Here is a 14,485-nt window from a genome sequence, read left to right as displayed (position 1 = left end):
CACGGCACACAATTTTTTGTGCAGATACACTGAATAGTTTGTCGGCGAGATAAAAATAGAATTGAAATCAGAATGTTTCTAAGAAATAATAATCCTATTTAGTTCAATGTATTCTTTCGTGAACACCCTAGGGGCGCACGTAAGGCCAAAGAGGAGCACGGTAAACAGAAAATGCTTGTGATCTACTGTGAACCGTAGTGAACGCCTGTGGGCCGTCAGGACGGGGATGTGGGAATAGGTGACCTGCAAGTCCAAAGCTACCATCCAATCTCCAGGATCAGTCAGAACCTGAGCCAATGTCAAAATCTTGAACTTCTCCTTCCGGAGGAAGCTGTTGATGTCCCCAAGATCTAAGATAGGACGCAGGCCTTTGTCCTTCTTGCGTTAACAGAAAATAGTGGGAGTAGCAACCATGACCTACTTCTGGCACAGGGACGCACTCGATGGCTCCCTTGGCCAAGAGAGCCGCAACTTCCAGGCAGAGAAGGGCCAAGTGATCCTCGACATGCGATGGAATGTAGGTGACATGGATGGAGGGGTAGTCTCGAAGGGGAGGGAGTAGCCCCTTCGGACTATGTGCAAAACTCCCGTCTGACGTGATGTTCTGCATGTGGGGAAGGTGATGGCGAATCCTGCCGCCCACTGGCAACTGATGGCCCTGGAGGGTCGGACTAGTAGGGTCTGGAAGCTGCTGCAGAGGGGGAGCTGGTGGACTGGCCCGCCCGCTGGCCCCCAGACCCACGACTCTGGGTCCAACATCCCTGGCCGCGCATAGGCTGAGCACCTTCGCAGGCCTGTGGCGGCTCTGAACGAAATGTGTTGGGGCACCCCTTATGTAACCCCAAAATGGGTAAAAAGCAGCTTGCGCTGGGTGAGAGAGAGGCGCCAGGCACAAGGATCTGGCCATAGCCCTAGAATCCTAAAAGCACTCGAGCGCTTTGTCGCCAAACAAGCGATGGTCATCAACGGGCATGTCCACAAGATTCTATTGGACATTGCCCGAAAAGCCAGTGGGCGTCAAACAGGCGTAGCATCTCAGGGCTTAAGACGTTGGAATTGTTTTGCCTAGCGAGTCAAGAGATGTCCAGTCCACTCCTTATGGTAAACTTTGCTGCATCTCTGCCCTCTGCGACTGTACATGAGAGAGTGGCCCTGACCTCTTCCGGACACTGTGGCAGCACCTGCGAAACCATGTCCCACAGAGTGGGTGTAACGGCCCAAGAGACATGCAGTGTTCACTGACTGCAGTCCTAAGGTGGAGGAAGAAAACATCTTCCCTAGATGATCCAGCTTTTTGAATTCGGTATTTGGGGGAGCAGTAGGAAATGCAGCCTTCGAAGTAGAGGCTTGGACCACCAAGCTCTCAGGGGTAGAGGTGTTGGGAGAGGAAAATTGGGTTGCCCGAGACCAGACAGTGGCGTTGGGCAATCATCCTATCCACACGACCCCCTGTGCTGGGCTTGGACCAAGGATGTCAGTAAGGGCCTCATTGAACAGCAGCAGGGGTTCCGAAGAGACTGCTGCCGGTTAAAGCACCTCAGTCAGAAGGTTGGTACTGACCACCACCGTTGGAAGCTCAAGGTTCAAGGCCTCAGCCGCCCTACGCAACACCTTTGCATATGAGGCTTCCTTCTCCGTAGCCACGGTAGAGGAGAAAGCATACTGAGGTTTGGTGAGGTGTGCAGACCACTGGCATCACCCAACTCCTCTCTCCAGTCCACTTCACTCAAATGTTCAGCTAGAGGGTCAACAGGCGGCTCCCAGTCTTCCTCGCCCTCTTCTGGTTGTCACTCAGGGTGATAGGGAACTCCAGGATAGAACAGTGGTACAAAAGTAATGGCCGTGTCGGTTCTGATGTCAGTCGATGTCGGTCAGGCTCTGTATTCAGGGCAGGGTGGAGGCCGGGGTCGATGCCGGCTGGGGACACAACCGGCATTGGAGGGGGCGGAGGTGTCGTCAGTGGATTCGAAGAAGACGGTGTCGTAATGTCAACCGGCGCTGATAAGGATCCAGACCTGGATCTCTGGGGGCCCTGTGGCACCGGAGACGGAGACGCCGGGTTCAAATGTCTAGAACCCCCAGTCTGCAGGGCCGAAGGCGCGCTGTTGGAGTCGGGCTGACGAAAGATCGAATGAAGGGCTTCGTAAAAAAATACAAAGTTGGGCTGGGGTAGCTCCGGCTGTCTGAAAAGGAGGAAAGCTCGGAGCCGACCCAGCAGGCTCCGCAGGCAGAGCCGCAGAACGACCACATCCGAATCTTGCGTCGGCCGACGGACAAGGAGAACTCGAAGACCGACGGGGCTTCTTTGCTTTCTTTTTGTTCTTCGACTTACCCTAAGACAAAGACTTCGAAGATGAGTGGCTGCTAAGGCTCGTGATCGGTCCCGCGACCTCCCTCTGGAACAGGACCTTGAGTGTTCCGGAGCACAATGCCGGGCTTCCTGAATCTTTCGAGATCGCTCCCGCGAAGACTTTAGGTTCATGACCCAACAGCCGGAGCAAGACTTCGGGTTGTGGTCGCGTTCCAGACACCAGAGGCAAAAAAGGTGAGGGTCCGTAACCGACATCAATTTGTGACATGTGTCACAAGTCTTGAAGCCGGACCGACGTGACATCCACACGTGCACCAGTAAGCAACAAGACTCGAAAATAAGTCTAAAAAAGTCGAAATAGAGTTAGTCAGTGACTACGGGTAGCGCTCTCTGCGGATCTGCGCTGGGTGGCGTGGAAAAATGAAGAACTAATGTCAGCGCTTGAGGGCGGCGTCAAAGTGGATACTGTGACCTCAGGGGTATTGCTTTGAAGAAATTCTTCGGATCCAGTCTAACCCCTGGGGGTAATTCTAAGGTAAGGAATCTATAACTAATAATCTCTTTCAGATATACGCAGCTTGCAATGGCAGTGTGTGTGTGTGTGTGTAAGGTACCGTGCCTCTAATGGTGACACAATAAGTGCTGCACCCCTTTGAGGCCTTCCCTGGCAACAGTGCCCTTGATACCTGTGGTACTTTTTACAAGTGACTGACCTGTGGCCAAAGAGTGCCAATTGGGTTTTGCTTTTAATGCAGTTTAGGGAAAGACCATAGACCCTGGGCACCTGTTTGGCAGTAACTCAGGGCACACTCAGTTGAAGTACATCAGCAATTCAGCAAAAAGTGAGGGCAACCGTGCAAAAAGAGGGCAAAAAGAGGGCACTTTCTTACACATGCCTTGAACACAATGGCATAGTTTTATTAAAGAACACAGGCACTGGTAACCTGGACCCCAGCGCACGCTCAGTCAAAGATGCATCAGAATCAGTCAAAAAAGTGTGTGTGTGTGTGTGTGAGGGGGGGGGGGGGAGTGCAACAGAAACCCACTATCCTACACTTGTCTCTTTGGGTGAATTACTGCTGGCACGGGGGACAGAATACAAAGGGCATATTTTCTATCCCTCTTGTTGAATTGTCCAACCAGTCGATTGCACACATAGCCCACAAACATTATTTGGTAGTTTTCAGTTTTTTAGGTTTTTCTCTCTAAGTAGGTTGTCTGTAGACTGCTTTTTCTCCAGAAATGACAGACAATCAGGTAAAATGTTGGCTTCTTTTTTAGTCTGCAGAGCTTCAGCAGTTGCTTCCAGTTCAAAGGGTGGGAAAAAATGTTAAGTCTGAAGATGCAGTGCAACTGTAACAAACGAAGAGAACCACACAAGCAACATTTCAAGGCAACAGGAAGCCTATAAAGGGCCTTTGAGGGCCTGGCGGGAAGAATCTTAAGAAAGCGTACAAGCACAGGGATGCACATCTGATGTCACAAGAGGATAGACCACCAAATGAGAAAAGATGACTTAGAGCAAAAAATAAAAATAAATAAAAGATGAGAGAAATTGAGAAATTACAAAGTATTTAGAAAAGGTTTGCACTGTAAAAATTGCAATAAGGCAAGAAAGGACCATAAGGCATGGGTTAACAAACTTCTCACCTCAGCTTTCAATTGCTCACCGCCAGTCATAGCATCTAGTTGCTCCATTGTCACTTCCTCAGTAATTTCTATTCCAGCCATTTTTTGCACAACTTCCTTCAGAATGAGCAGATCAAAGCTACAGGATGTGAATAGAATATAAAAAGCTGAACACACTGAAATTTAGCCAGCCAAATAGTTACACACCCTTAAGGTAATCTTTTCTCTGATTTAGATTTTTCTTTCAAATCCCCAACACTTCAGACAAAATATCACATCACTATGTCAGGAACTTGCCAAAAACGTTTCCACAGTTGTCAAAGGATACCACTGAAACAAAGGCTCAGAGTATCACTTAACTGATCTATGAGGAATGGTAAACAATTAAAAATAAGTATCTCTTAGGCAAGCACCATCCATCAGACGTTTTAAATGACAGCAAAGGAAGTCACCTTGTAGGATGGATGATAAATAAGGTAGACAGATTCTTTAGGAAGTTACGGCTGCAATTTGTAACATAAGTATAATTATTAAAAGCTAATGAAATCACGGGAGTGGATGTATTTATCTGAGATTTATGAATGATATACCAATATTTGTGGAGGAAATTCTTGGACGCGTTAAGCCTTCCTTGAGAATGATTTAGTAACTGGGTGGTCTTTTACAGGATTGCATAACCTTCAACAAGTAATGAGGATTGCCCTGAGAAATAATATGTTTGGGACCGAAATGAACAAGTTACTTACCTTAGGTAACGCTTTTTCTGGTGGATACAGTGTCTGCCTGTGGATTTCTTACCTTGTGAATATCCCCTGCGTCTGCAACATTCGGAAATTCTTTCGTAGTTCCTCACGCTGACTTGGATGACGTCAAAGAAGCACAGCATCATGCAGGGCTCCGCTGACGTCACTGCATCCATAATAGGACCCTGTCGGCGTGATGACATCAGTTCCGCCGTTTTTTCCGTGCCCTCGAGGCACATGGACGAACCGACAACAGTATATATATTCGCACAGTGTACACAGTACAAAATAACCAAGGTAAAACACACAGTGTAAAGACAATGCAGTAGAGCAGGTTAACTGGGATGGATGCCACGCCACGGAGCCGGCTGCCACTTCGGAACTGTATGTTGGAGTCATAAAAAACCCAGCGCATTAGAGATCATAAAAGAAATGTTCATTCACATGGATATTACGAAAAGACACTGAGAATATCCTACGGAGTAACTAATGCAGTGATACACTGATCAGACTGGAGAAGCGTATCGTTCCTATTAAATACACTGAATAAGTGAATTTTCTAATATACCAGGAATCAAGAATATATATATATCTTTTTCATTGAGAATTCTATTTTGGATTGACACTGTGATTAAAAACGAATATGCTACTTACCAGTATGCATCTGTTCTTGGCATGTAGGGCTGCTGACATTCATATCTGTGCATAGATCGCTGCCTAGTGTTGGGTCCGGATGATTGCACATTGTTGTCCTGGAAGAGTCTTCGAAGTATCACGAGATAGGTGGCTCCTCCCCTGGACTACAGTGCGCATGGGCATCGACTGCATCCTCCGATTGTTTTTAGCCATTGTGGCCAAGCTGGAGTGGAACTCAGTGAATGATGACCATGCTATAAGTATATGTGAATTCTGCAGCTGCTACAGGCGCCGGGGAGGAGGGCGGGCGATATGAATGTCAGCAGCCCTACATGCCAAGAACAGATGCATACTGGTAAGTAGCATATTCGGTTCGAGGCATGTGGGCTGCTGAATTCATATCTGTGCATAGAATACATAGCAGTCCCTCCATTAGCGGCGGCCGCCCGTGCCAGCTGCAGCAGTTTGGAAAAGTGTTTTGAGAACAGCCTGCCCTACAGCTGCCTGCTGTTTGGAGTGCACATCAACATAGTAATGCTTAGTAAATGTGTGTGTGGTAGACCATGTGGCTGCTCTACATAGGTCTTCCAAAGGAATGTTTCCAAGGAATGCCATAGAGGCCCCCAACTTTCTGGTGGAGTGGGCTCTTGGTGGAATGGTAAGAGTACGTTTTGCTTTCAGATAGCAGATCTGGATACATTTAACGATCCACCTAGCAATACCATCCTTGGAAATAGGGTTACCTTTGTGGTGTGGTGCAAAGGCGACAAAGAGTTGCTTAGTTTTCCTAAAATCCTTAGTCCTATCGATGTAATACATCAGGGCCCTTTTGACGTCAAGGGTGTGGAGCATCCGCTCTGCCAATGACTCGGGATTTTGAACGAAAACAGGTAATTCAATAGTCTGGTTGATATGGAATTGAGACACAACCTTGGGAAGAAATTTAGGGTCAGTGCGAAGCACTACCCTGTTGGAATGAATTTGAATAAATGGCTCTTGGATAGTTAGGGCTTGTAATTCACTAACCCTCTGTAGCGATGTAATTGCTATGAGGAAAGCCACTTTCCACGTCAAGAACTGAATCTTGCAGGAATGCAGTGGTTCAAAGGGAGGACCCATCAGCCTGGTGAGGACCACATTGAGGTTCCACTCCGGAGCTGGTGGAGTCCGCGGAGGAATGACTCGTTTGAGTCCTTCCAGAAAAGCCTTAATGGCAGGCACCCTGAAGAGGGAGAGGTGCTGCCTATTCTGGAGATAAGCGGCCATTGCAGATAGATGAATGCGAATGGAAGCATAGGCCAGATTACATTTGTACAGATGGAAAAGGTAGCAGATGATATTCTGAATAGAAGCATCCAGCGGGTTAATATTGTGGTCTGCACAATAAATGACAAACCGTTTCCATTTTGCCGCATAGCATGCTCTGATGGTGGGCTTCCTTGCCTCCCGAATGATGTCCATACAGTCAGAAGGTAAGTGCAGGTAGCCAAACTCTAGGACTTCAGGAGCCAGATCGCCAGGTTGAGCTGTTGCGGATCTGGATGCTGAATGTCACCATGGCTCTGCGTCAGAAGGCTGGGTGTGAGCCGTAGCCTCTGATGCGGTACCACGGACAGTTCTAGAAACGTGGTGTACCGTGGTTGGCGAGCCCACGTTGGAGCAACCAGGATGAGAGTCATCGAGTGCTGCCTGAGCTTGCGTGCCACCAGCGGTATCAGAGGTGCTGGGGGAAAAGCATACGCAAATTTGCCTGACCAGTTCATTCATATCGCATTGCCCTGCGACTGTGGGTGTGGGAACCTGGCGGCGAAGTTTTGGCATTTTGCGTTCTCCCTTGTGGCGAAGAGGTCGATCTCTGGATGACCCCACCTTTGGAAGTACGGTTGGAGAACTGATGGATGTATCTCCCACTCGTGCATTTGGTGGCTGTGCCTGCTGAGCAGGTCCGCCATCTGATTGTCCTTGCCCAAGAGGTGCTCTGCCATGAGGAAGATGTTCCTCTGAATGGCCCACTTCCACATGCTCTGAGCCAGATGAGACAGCTGCGGAGAGTGTGTTCTTCCCTGCTTTCGAATGTAGTACATTGCCGTCATGTTGTCCGTCCGGATCAACACGACCTTGTTGCACAGATGTACTTTGAAGGCTTTTAGTGCCATGAAGATCGCCATCAGTTCCAGAACATTGATGTGCATCTTCCTCTGCTGTTGCGTCCATAGTCCCTGCACAGTGTACTGGAGTGCATGCGCTCCCCAACCCTGGAGAGAAGCGTCCGTCGTTAGGATGATCTGTGGCACAGGCTCTTGGAACGGTCGGCCCTTGCAAAGGTTTCGTGGATTCCACCAATGCAGAGAGTTGTATGCCCGACCGCTCACCAACACTAGGTCTTTCAACTGCCCGTGAGCCTGAGTCCACTGACGTGCTAAGCACTCCTGAAGCGGACGCATATGTAGTCTCGCGTGCGGGACTATGGAGATGCAGGAGGCCATCATGCCTAACAACTGCATGAACACTCTCGCTGGAAGCGACTGTTGAGGTTTGAATTTTTGAATCAGCGATTGAATGCTGCTGACTCTCACTGAATTCGGCTGTGCTGTGGCCACCAGAGTGTCTATGGTCGCACGCAGATACTGCCGTATATGGGCGGGCTGGAGGTGGGATTTTGGGTAATTCAGTGAGAATCCCAGATCGTGCAGGAGGTGAATGGTGTGGGACATGTGGGCGGCACACTGCTGGGCTGACTTTGCTTGGATAAGCCAGTCGTCCAGATAGGGGTAGACGTGGATGTTTTGTCTCCTGAGATGCGCCGCCACTGTCGCCAGGCACCTTGTGAACACCCTGGGTGCTGTGGTGACACCGAAAGGCAAAACCTTGAACTGGTAGTGCTGGTTTTGTATGGTGAACCCAAGGTATTTCCTGTGTGAAGGGTGCAGTGGAATGTGAAAGTACGCATCCTTTAGGTCTAAAGTTGCAAGAAAGTCCCCCTGCCGGAGCAGCGGGAGCACTTGCTGCAGGGTCAGCATATGGAAGTGCTCCGACAGGATGTAGTAGTTGAGGGGCCTGAGGTCTCGGATGGGCCTGAGGGACCCGTCCTTCTTTGGTATTAGGAAGTACAGGGAGTAGACCCCTGTGCCTCTTTCTTGCATAGGTTCGAGCTCTATTGCCCCTCTTTGCAGCAGGACGGTGACCTCCTGCTGCAAAAAGTGCAAGTGCTCGTCCGACATAGGACGGTGCCTTGGGGGCATGCTGGGTGGAGTGGATGTTAACTCCAGACAATAACCGTATTGGATACGTTTTCTGACCCACCTGTCCATGGTGATGGACTTCCAGACGGACAGGAACTGCTGGAGTCTCCCCCCGACCGGTGTTGTGTGGTCGGGGGGTAGTGACAAGGCGTCACTGTTTGCTGGTGGTAGAGGACCTGGAGCTGTTGTTGCCACTACCTCTGCCTTTGGCGCTGTTTCCGCGATATCCACCTCGACTCTTGTTGGCATAAGTAGTCTGGGTGTTGTCTTTGTAGTATTGCGTGGATTGGGAAAGCTGACCCCTTGAGACGCCTCTAGTGTTGGAGCGATGAAAGGACCCACCCCGAAACTGCTGGGACTGTAAGGCACCCATGGATTTTGCAGTGTCAGTGTCCTTTTTCATTTTTTCTAGGGTGGTGTCAACCTCTGGGCCAAACAGGTGATCTGGGTTAACCGTTTGGTTCAGGATGGTGGTTTGGATGGCCGGCTTAAATCCAGAGATTCTCAGCCAGGCATGTCTCCGAAGCATAACACTGGTGTTTATAGCTCGCGCAGCGGTATCGGCTGCGTCCAGAGCGCACTTAATGGAAGTGTTGGAGATTAGCTTCCCCTCTTGGATCAGCATCTCAGCCCCTTCTTTGTATTGATCAGGCAGGTGTTGCAACAGGGTCTCTAGTGTATCGTAGTGCGCCCTGTCATAGCGCGCTAGAAGCGCTTGTGTGTTAGAGATGTGCCATATGTTGGCTGCCTGTGCTGCTACCCTCTTCCCCGAAGCCTCAAAGACCTTGGATTCTTTGTCTGGGGGAGGAGCATCACCCGTAGTCTGGGAATTGGCCCTCTTCCGGGCATTCGAGACGACAAGGGAGTCCAGAGGCAATTGACCTTTAATGTAGGTAGGATCAGTATGCGCCGACCTGTATTTCTTGTCAATTCTTGGGTTTATCACCCTTGCCCTGGTAGGTTCTTTGAAGATCTCGGCAGCATGCTTCAAAACACCTTTTAGCATAGGCAGAGTTTTAACAGTCTTTTCAGATACTGAAAAAGTGTCAAAGAGGAAATCCACATCTACAGGGTCAGCATGCAGCTGGACATTGTGATTGTTAGCAGCCCGTTCAATGAGGGCATTGAAAGCAGCAGAGTCTTCAGGAGGTGAAGTCTTTGCAGAAAAGAGTGGAGGGTCTTGTCCTGAATGAGGATCCCCAGGGTCACCACTAGCTGCCCAGGGCTCATTGGTATCCTCAGGGTCTGTATAGACTGGATAACTGTATTCATCTTCCTCATCACCCTCACCAGCGTCCACATCGGAGTAAGTGGGCGACACATCATGAGTCTGTGGTGAAATGGGTTCCACCAAGACCAGAGAGCAAGCAGAGTCCTTCTTCTTCTTGAGAGGGATCTTTTAAGACTCCAGTTGTGGTTCTGGGGTGATTTTCCGCTTCAGAAGGGAAAGCCTACCCGTTTCGGCGTCGATGAAGTGTTCCTGACGCTCATCCTCCGAAGGGTGTCGAGGTCGCGGGCCGTGGACCACTGACGACGCCTTCGGCGCCGAGGAGACCTTTTCGGGCACGCCGGCCACTGCCTTAGGAGCGAAAGCCTGCGGCGCCGTTTTAGGCGGCAAAGTAAAGAGGATCGGCGTGGACGCCTTGACAGGTTTTTCCACAGGCTTTGCAGGCAGGGGGGTCCTTCGGCTCGATCGCCGCGGCGCCGTCCCTGATGCGTTGCAGGGAGTCCGCCACCTTTTTGGTGAACGCGGCGGATGGACGCGCCGGTTCAGCGGAGTCCTTCGAGGTCACTTTCAGAGTCGAGTCCTTTGAGGCTACTTTCGGAGTCGACTCCCGGGGCGCAGCGCCCTTGTCGTGCGGACGCGGGGCAGAGAGGACCTTCGGGTCATCGAGCCGCTTCTTCGGGTCACCAAGAGTTTTTTTCGGATCGTCGACAGCTTTCTTCGGGTCGACAAGGCCCTTGCCGGCGTCGACCGACTTCGGCGCCGACGCGCCAGTATCGACCATTTTTACTTTAGTCTTCGGCGTGGCAGACTTCGTCTCGACGCCCTTGACTCGGCCTTTCGGCTCGACAGCCATATTCTGTTTCTTCGGCGCCGAGGCCTCCGAAGCTTTCGATCCGACAAAAGCGATGCGCACTTTCGGTTTTGATACTTGCACCTGCGCAGTATCTGGCGTCGAGACCGTAGGTTTAACTTTCGGTTTCGTTTTGCCAGGGAGTGGCTTTATAACAATGTCCGTGGCCAGGCCCGAAGGCGGGGCTGTGGAACCCATATCGAGGTCTTGGGTAAGGCCTGGAGGCGATCCCTCGACCTGGGCCTTAGAAGTAGGCACGGCCCCAGAGTCAGTTTGAGGAAGCTCCTCGTCCGAGCTATCCTCCATGGCCCCAAGGGCACCGTCGTCGTCTCCTACCTCCTCGACGACTTCTTCGCTTTCGAATACCTCAGCATCATCGTCGTAGTCTTCTTCGACGTCCGACGTGGGGTTTGATTCCGAGACGTCCTGGATATAGTCTTCCTCGACATCCCCAGCATCGAAAATGTCCGTAGGCGCCAAAGCAGATTGCTGGGCCTCCAGGCGCGCAGCTCGTCGAAGCTTAAGTGTCTTCTTGGACCGGAAGCGTGAACAGGCCCTACACTTGGCCTCGTCGTGGTCCGGCGACAGACACTTGTTGCACACCGGGTGGACGTCGATGTGTGGGTACTTCAAGTTACAGACCGGACATCTCTTGAATGAACTTCGGTCCATGATGGATGGTTGATAAGTCTGGAGCGTCGACTAGGCCTTCCGCGCCGAGAGCACGCGGAAGTACAGAACCAGCTCGGAGCCGAGGTAGAAGACTAAAGCCGAACGCAAGAACAAAACCGACGTATAGACTAAAGACCTTTTGGTCTTAAGAAAGTTTTTCTATCGATTCCGACAAGAGGGAATTAAAGACATCCGAACCCAATGGCGGAAAAAAACAATCCGAGGATGGAGTCGATGCCCATGCGCACTGTAGTCCAGGGGAGGAGCCACCTATCTGGTGATACTTCGAAGACTCTTCCAGGACAACAATGTGCAATCATCCGGACCCAACACTAGGCGGCGATCTATGCACAGATATGAATTCAGCAGCCCACATGCCTCGAACAGAAGCCATCCTTCTGAGATCGTTGTAACTTTACAATTTTAGCCCTGAAAAAGTCCTTTCGGACGAAACGCGTTTGCTCCGGCTATGGCTATGATCTGTTTTTATTGAAGAAGGAATTTTGGAACTAATAAAGATTTTGCCACTACTCCACTGAAGATTCATCATTTGCTGTGAACTAGTTATATTAATAACTGTGAAAAAATATTTTTTTTGTGTAACATTAACTGTGCATACTGTGTTGGAGAGTGCTGGGCTAAAGGATACTATATAACATGCACAATAGCAATAGCAACTATTATAGGTATATAAGGGTGGACAACAGGGAGGCGGGTGAGTCAGTGAGGAATCCACAGGCAGATACTGTATCCACCAGAAGGAATATGCTACTTACCAGTATGCATCTGTTCTTGGCATGTAGGGCTGCTGACATTCATATCTGTGCATAGATCACCGCCTAGTGTTGGGTCCGGATGATTGCACATTGTTGTCCTGGAAAGTCTTCGAAGTATCACAAGATAGGTGGCTCCTCCCCCGGACTTCTGTGCGCATGGGCATCCTCTTCATCCTCAGATTGTTTTTCACCATTGTGGCAGAGATGGAGTATGATACGGTAAGTGATGTTCAAGTTTGAAATTTGTATAGCGCACTACTCACCCAGAGGGTCTCAAGGCGCTTGGGGGGGGGGGGGGGGGGGGGGGGGGGGTACTTTATTTATCGAATATCCAAGTTTTAAGTTGCTTTCTGAAGGAGAGGTGGTTCTGTACAAGGCGGAGGTGGGTGGGGAGAGAGTTCCAGGTTTTGGCCGCTAAGTAGGAGAAGGTTCTTCCTCCCATGGTGGATCTATGGATGTGCTGAATTGCGGCGAGGGCTTGATTGGATGATCGTAGTTGGCGGGTGGGGGTGTAGAAGGACAGTCGTGTATTGAGGCATTCGGGCCTAGGTTGTAGAGGTCTTTGTGTGCGTGGGTGAGGAGACGGAACGTTATTCTCTTGTTGACGGGGAGCCAGTGGAGGTCTTTCAGGTGACCAGAAATGTGAGCTTGACGGGGGATGTCCAGTATGAGTCTAGCTGAGGCGTTTTGGATGCGTTGGAGTTTTTTCTTAGTTTGGCTGTAGTTCCGGCGTAGAGGGTGTTTCCGTAGTCCAGTCGGCTTGTGACCAGTGCGTGGGTGACTGTCTTTCTTGTTTCGGTGGGGATCCAGCGGAAGATTTTTTTGAGCATGCGTAGGATGTTGAAGCATGAGGATGAGACGGCATTGACTTGTTTGGTCATCGAGAGGGAAGAGTCCAGGATGAAGCCCAGGTTACGTGTGTGGTCCGTAGGTATGGGTGTGGTTCCCAGGGCTGGTGGCCACCAAGAGTCGTCCCAGGCGGAGGGGGATGATCCTAAGATGAGGACGTCCGTTTTGTCAGAGTTCAGTTTTAGACGGCTGTTCTTCATCCACTCGGCTACTTCTTTCATTCCTTCGTGTAAGTTGGTTTTGGCGGTGTTTGGGTCTTTGGTGAGGGCGAGGATTAGCTGGGTGTCGTCTGCGTAGGAGATGATGTTGAGGTTGTGTTGGCGCGCGATGGATGCGAGGGGACTCATGTATACGTTGAAGAGGGTGGGACTGAGTGATTATCCTTGTGGTATGCCGCATATGACTTCGGTGGCCTCTGATTTAAAAGGGGGGAGGCGGACTCTCTGGGTTCTTCCGGCGAGGAACGAGATGATGCAGTCCAATGCTTTTCCTTGTATTCCGATGTTGCTGAGGCGTTGTATTAGGTTGCTATGACAGACTGTGTCGAAGGCTGCGGAGAGGTCAAGTAGGATGAGGGCAGCTGTTTCTCCGTTGTCCAGTACAGTTCGGATGTCGTCTGTTGCTGCAATGAGTGCGGTTTCGGTGCTGTGTTTGGCTTGGAAGCCGGACTGTGAGGGGTCGGGGGATTTGTTGGCTTCGAGGAAGGCGGCGAGCTGATTGTTGACTGCTTTCTCAATAACTTTGGCAGGTTGGCAGGAATGGGAGGAGCGATATGGGGCGGTAGTTTTTGAATTCAGTGGGGTCTGCTGTGGGTTTCTTCAGCAGGGCGCTGAGTTCGGCATGTTTCCAGCTTTCCGGAAACATAGCAGAGTTGAGGGAGCAGTTGATGACGTCTTGGAGATGGGGTGCGATGATGGAGTCTGCTTTGTTGAAAATGTGGTGGGGACATGGGTTGGTTGGCGATCCTGAGTGGATGGAGTTCATCAGGCGGATGGTGTCTTCAGTGGTGATTGGGTTCCAGGCGCAAAGGTTGTTAGAGGGGGGTGTTGGTTCGGAGGTGTGTGGAGTGGACTGGTCCCCGGACTGGTTTTCAAAGCTGTTATGTATGTCGGCGATTTTGTTGTAGATGAAAGAGGTTAGGGAGTCGCAGAGGTCTTGGGAGGGAGTGATGTCATTGGTGCCGGCGGTGGGATTAGTAAATTCTTTGACGATGTTTAAAAGTTCCTTGCTGTTGTGGGCGTTGGAACGGATCAGTTGGTGGTGTTTGCGGGTTGCGTTCTTGAAGGTGGTCAGGTTGTCAGTTGAGTTTTTTCTCCAGGCTTTCTCGAGGGTGCGACATAGCTTCTTGAAATTCTTAAGGTCATCGTTGAACCAGGGGGCTTTTTTGTTACCTTGCTTGAATTGATGGTTTTTCAAGGGTGCTAGTCCGTCTGCGCTGTGGGTGATCCATTGTGTGAGGTTGGTGGCTGCTAGGTTTGGGTCCTGTGATTTGGCAGGAGGGTTTTGGTGAAGCGATGTGAAGAGCTGGTCGGTAGTATTTTTGTTCCAG

The 14,485-nt window shown here is 50.4% G+C and overlaps 1 protein-coding gene across 2 annotated transcripts in view; it reads right to left on the bottom strand.

The window, feature by feature from the left end:
* THOC2 (THO complex subunit 2) overlaps window positions 1-14,485 on the bottom strand; it is a 1,289,207-nt gene that overhangs the window by 853,614 nt on the left and 421,108 nt on the right. For both annotated transcript variants that reach the window (XM_086918507.1, XM_086918508.1), the window contains exon 19: window positions 3,962-4,079. In XM_086918507.1, coding sequence (XP_086774633.1) covers window positions 3,962-4,079 — 118 coding nt within the window. The remainder of the gene's footprint in view (window positions 1-3,961; window positions 4,080-14,485) is intronic.

This window comes from Lissotriton vulgaris, chromosome 4_1, assembly GCF_964263255.1.
Source record: "Lissotriton vulgaris chromosome 4_1, aLisVul1.2, whole genome shotgun sequence".
In the NCBI taxonomy this organism is placed as follows: Eukaryota; Metazoa; Chordata; class Amphibia; order Caudata; family Salamandridae; genus Lissotriton; species Lissotriton vulgaris.
This window is presented reverse-complemented; position numbering and strand designations above follow the sequence as displayed.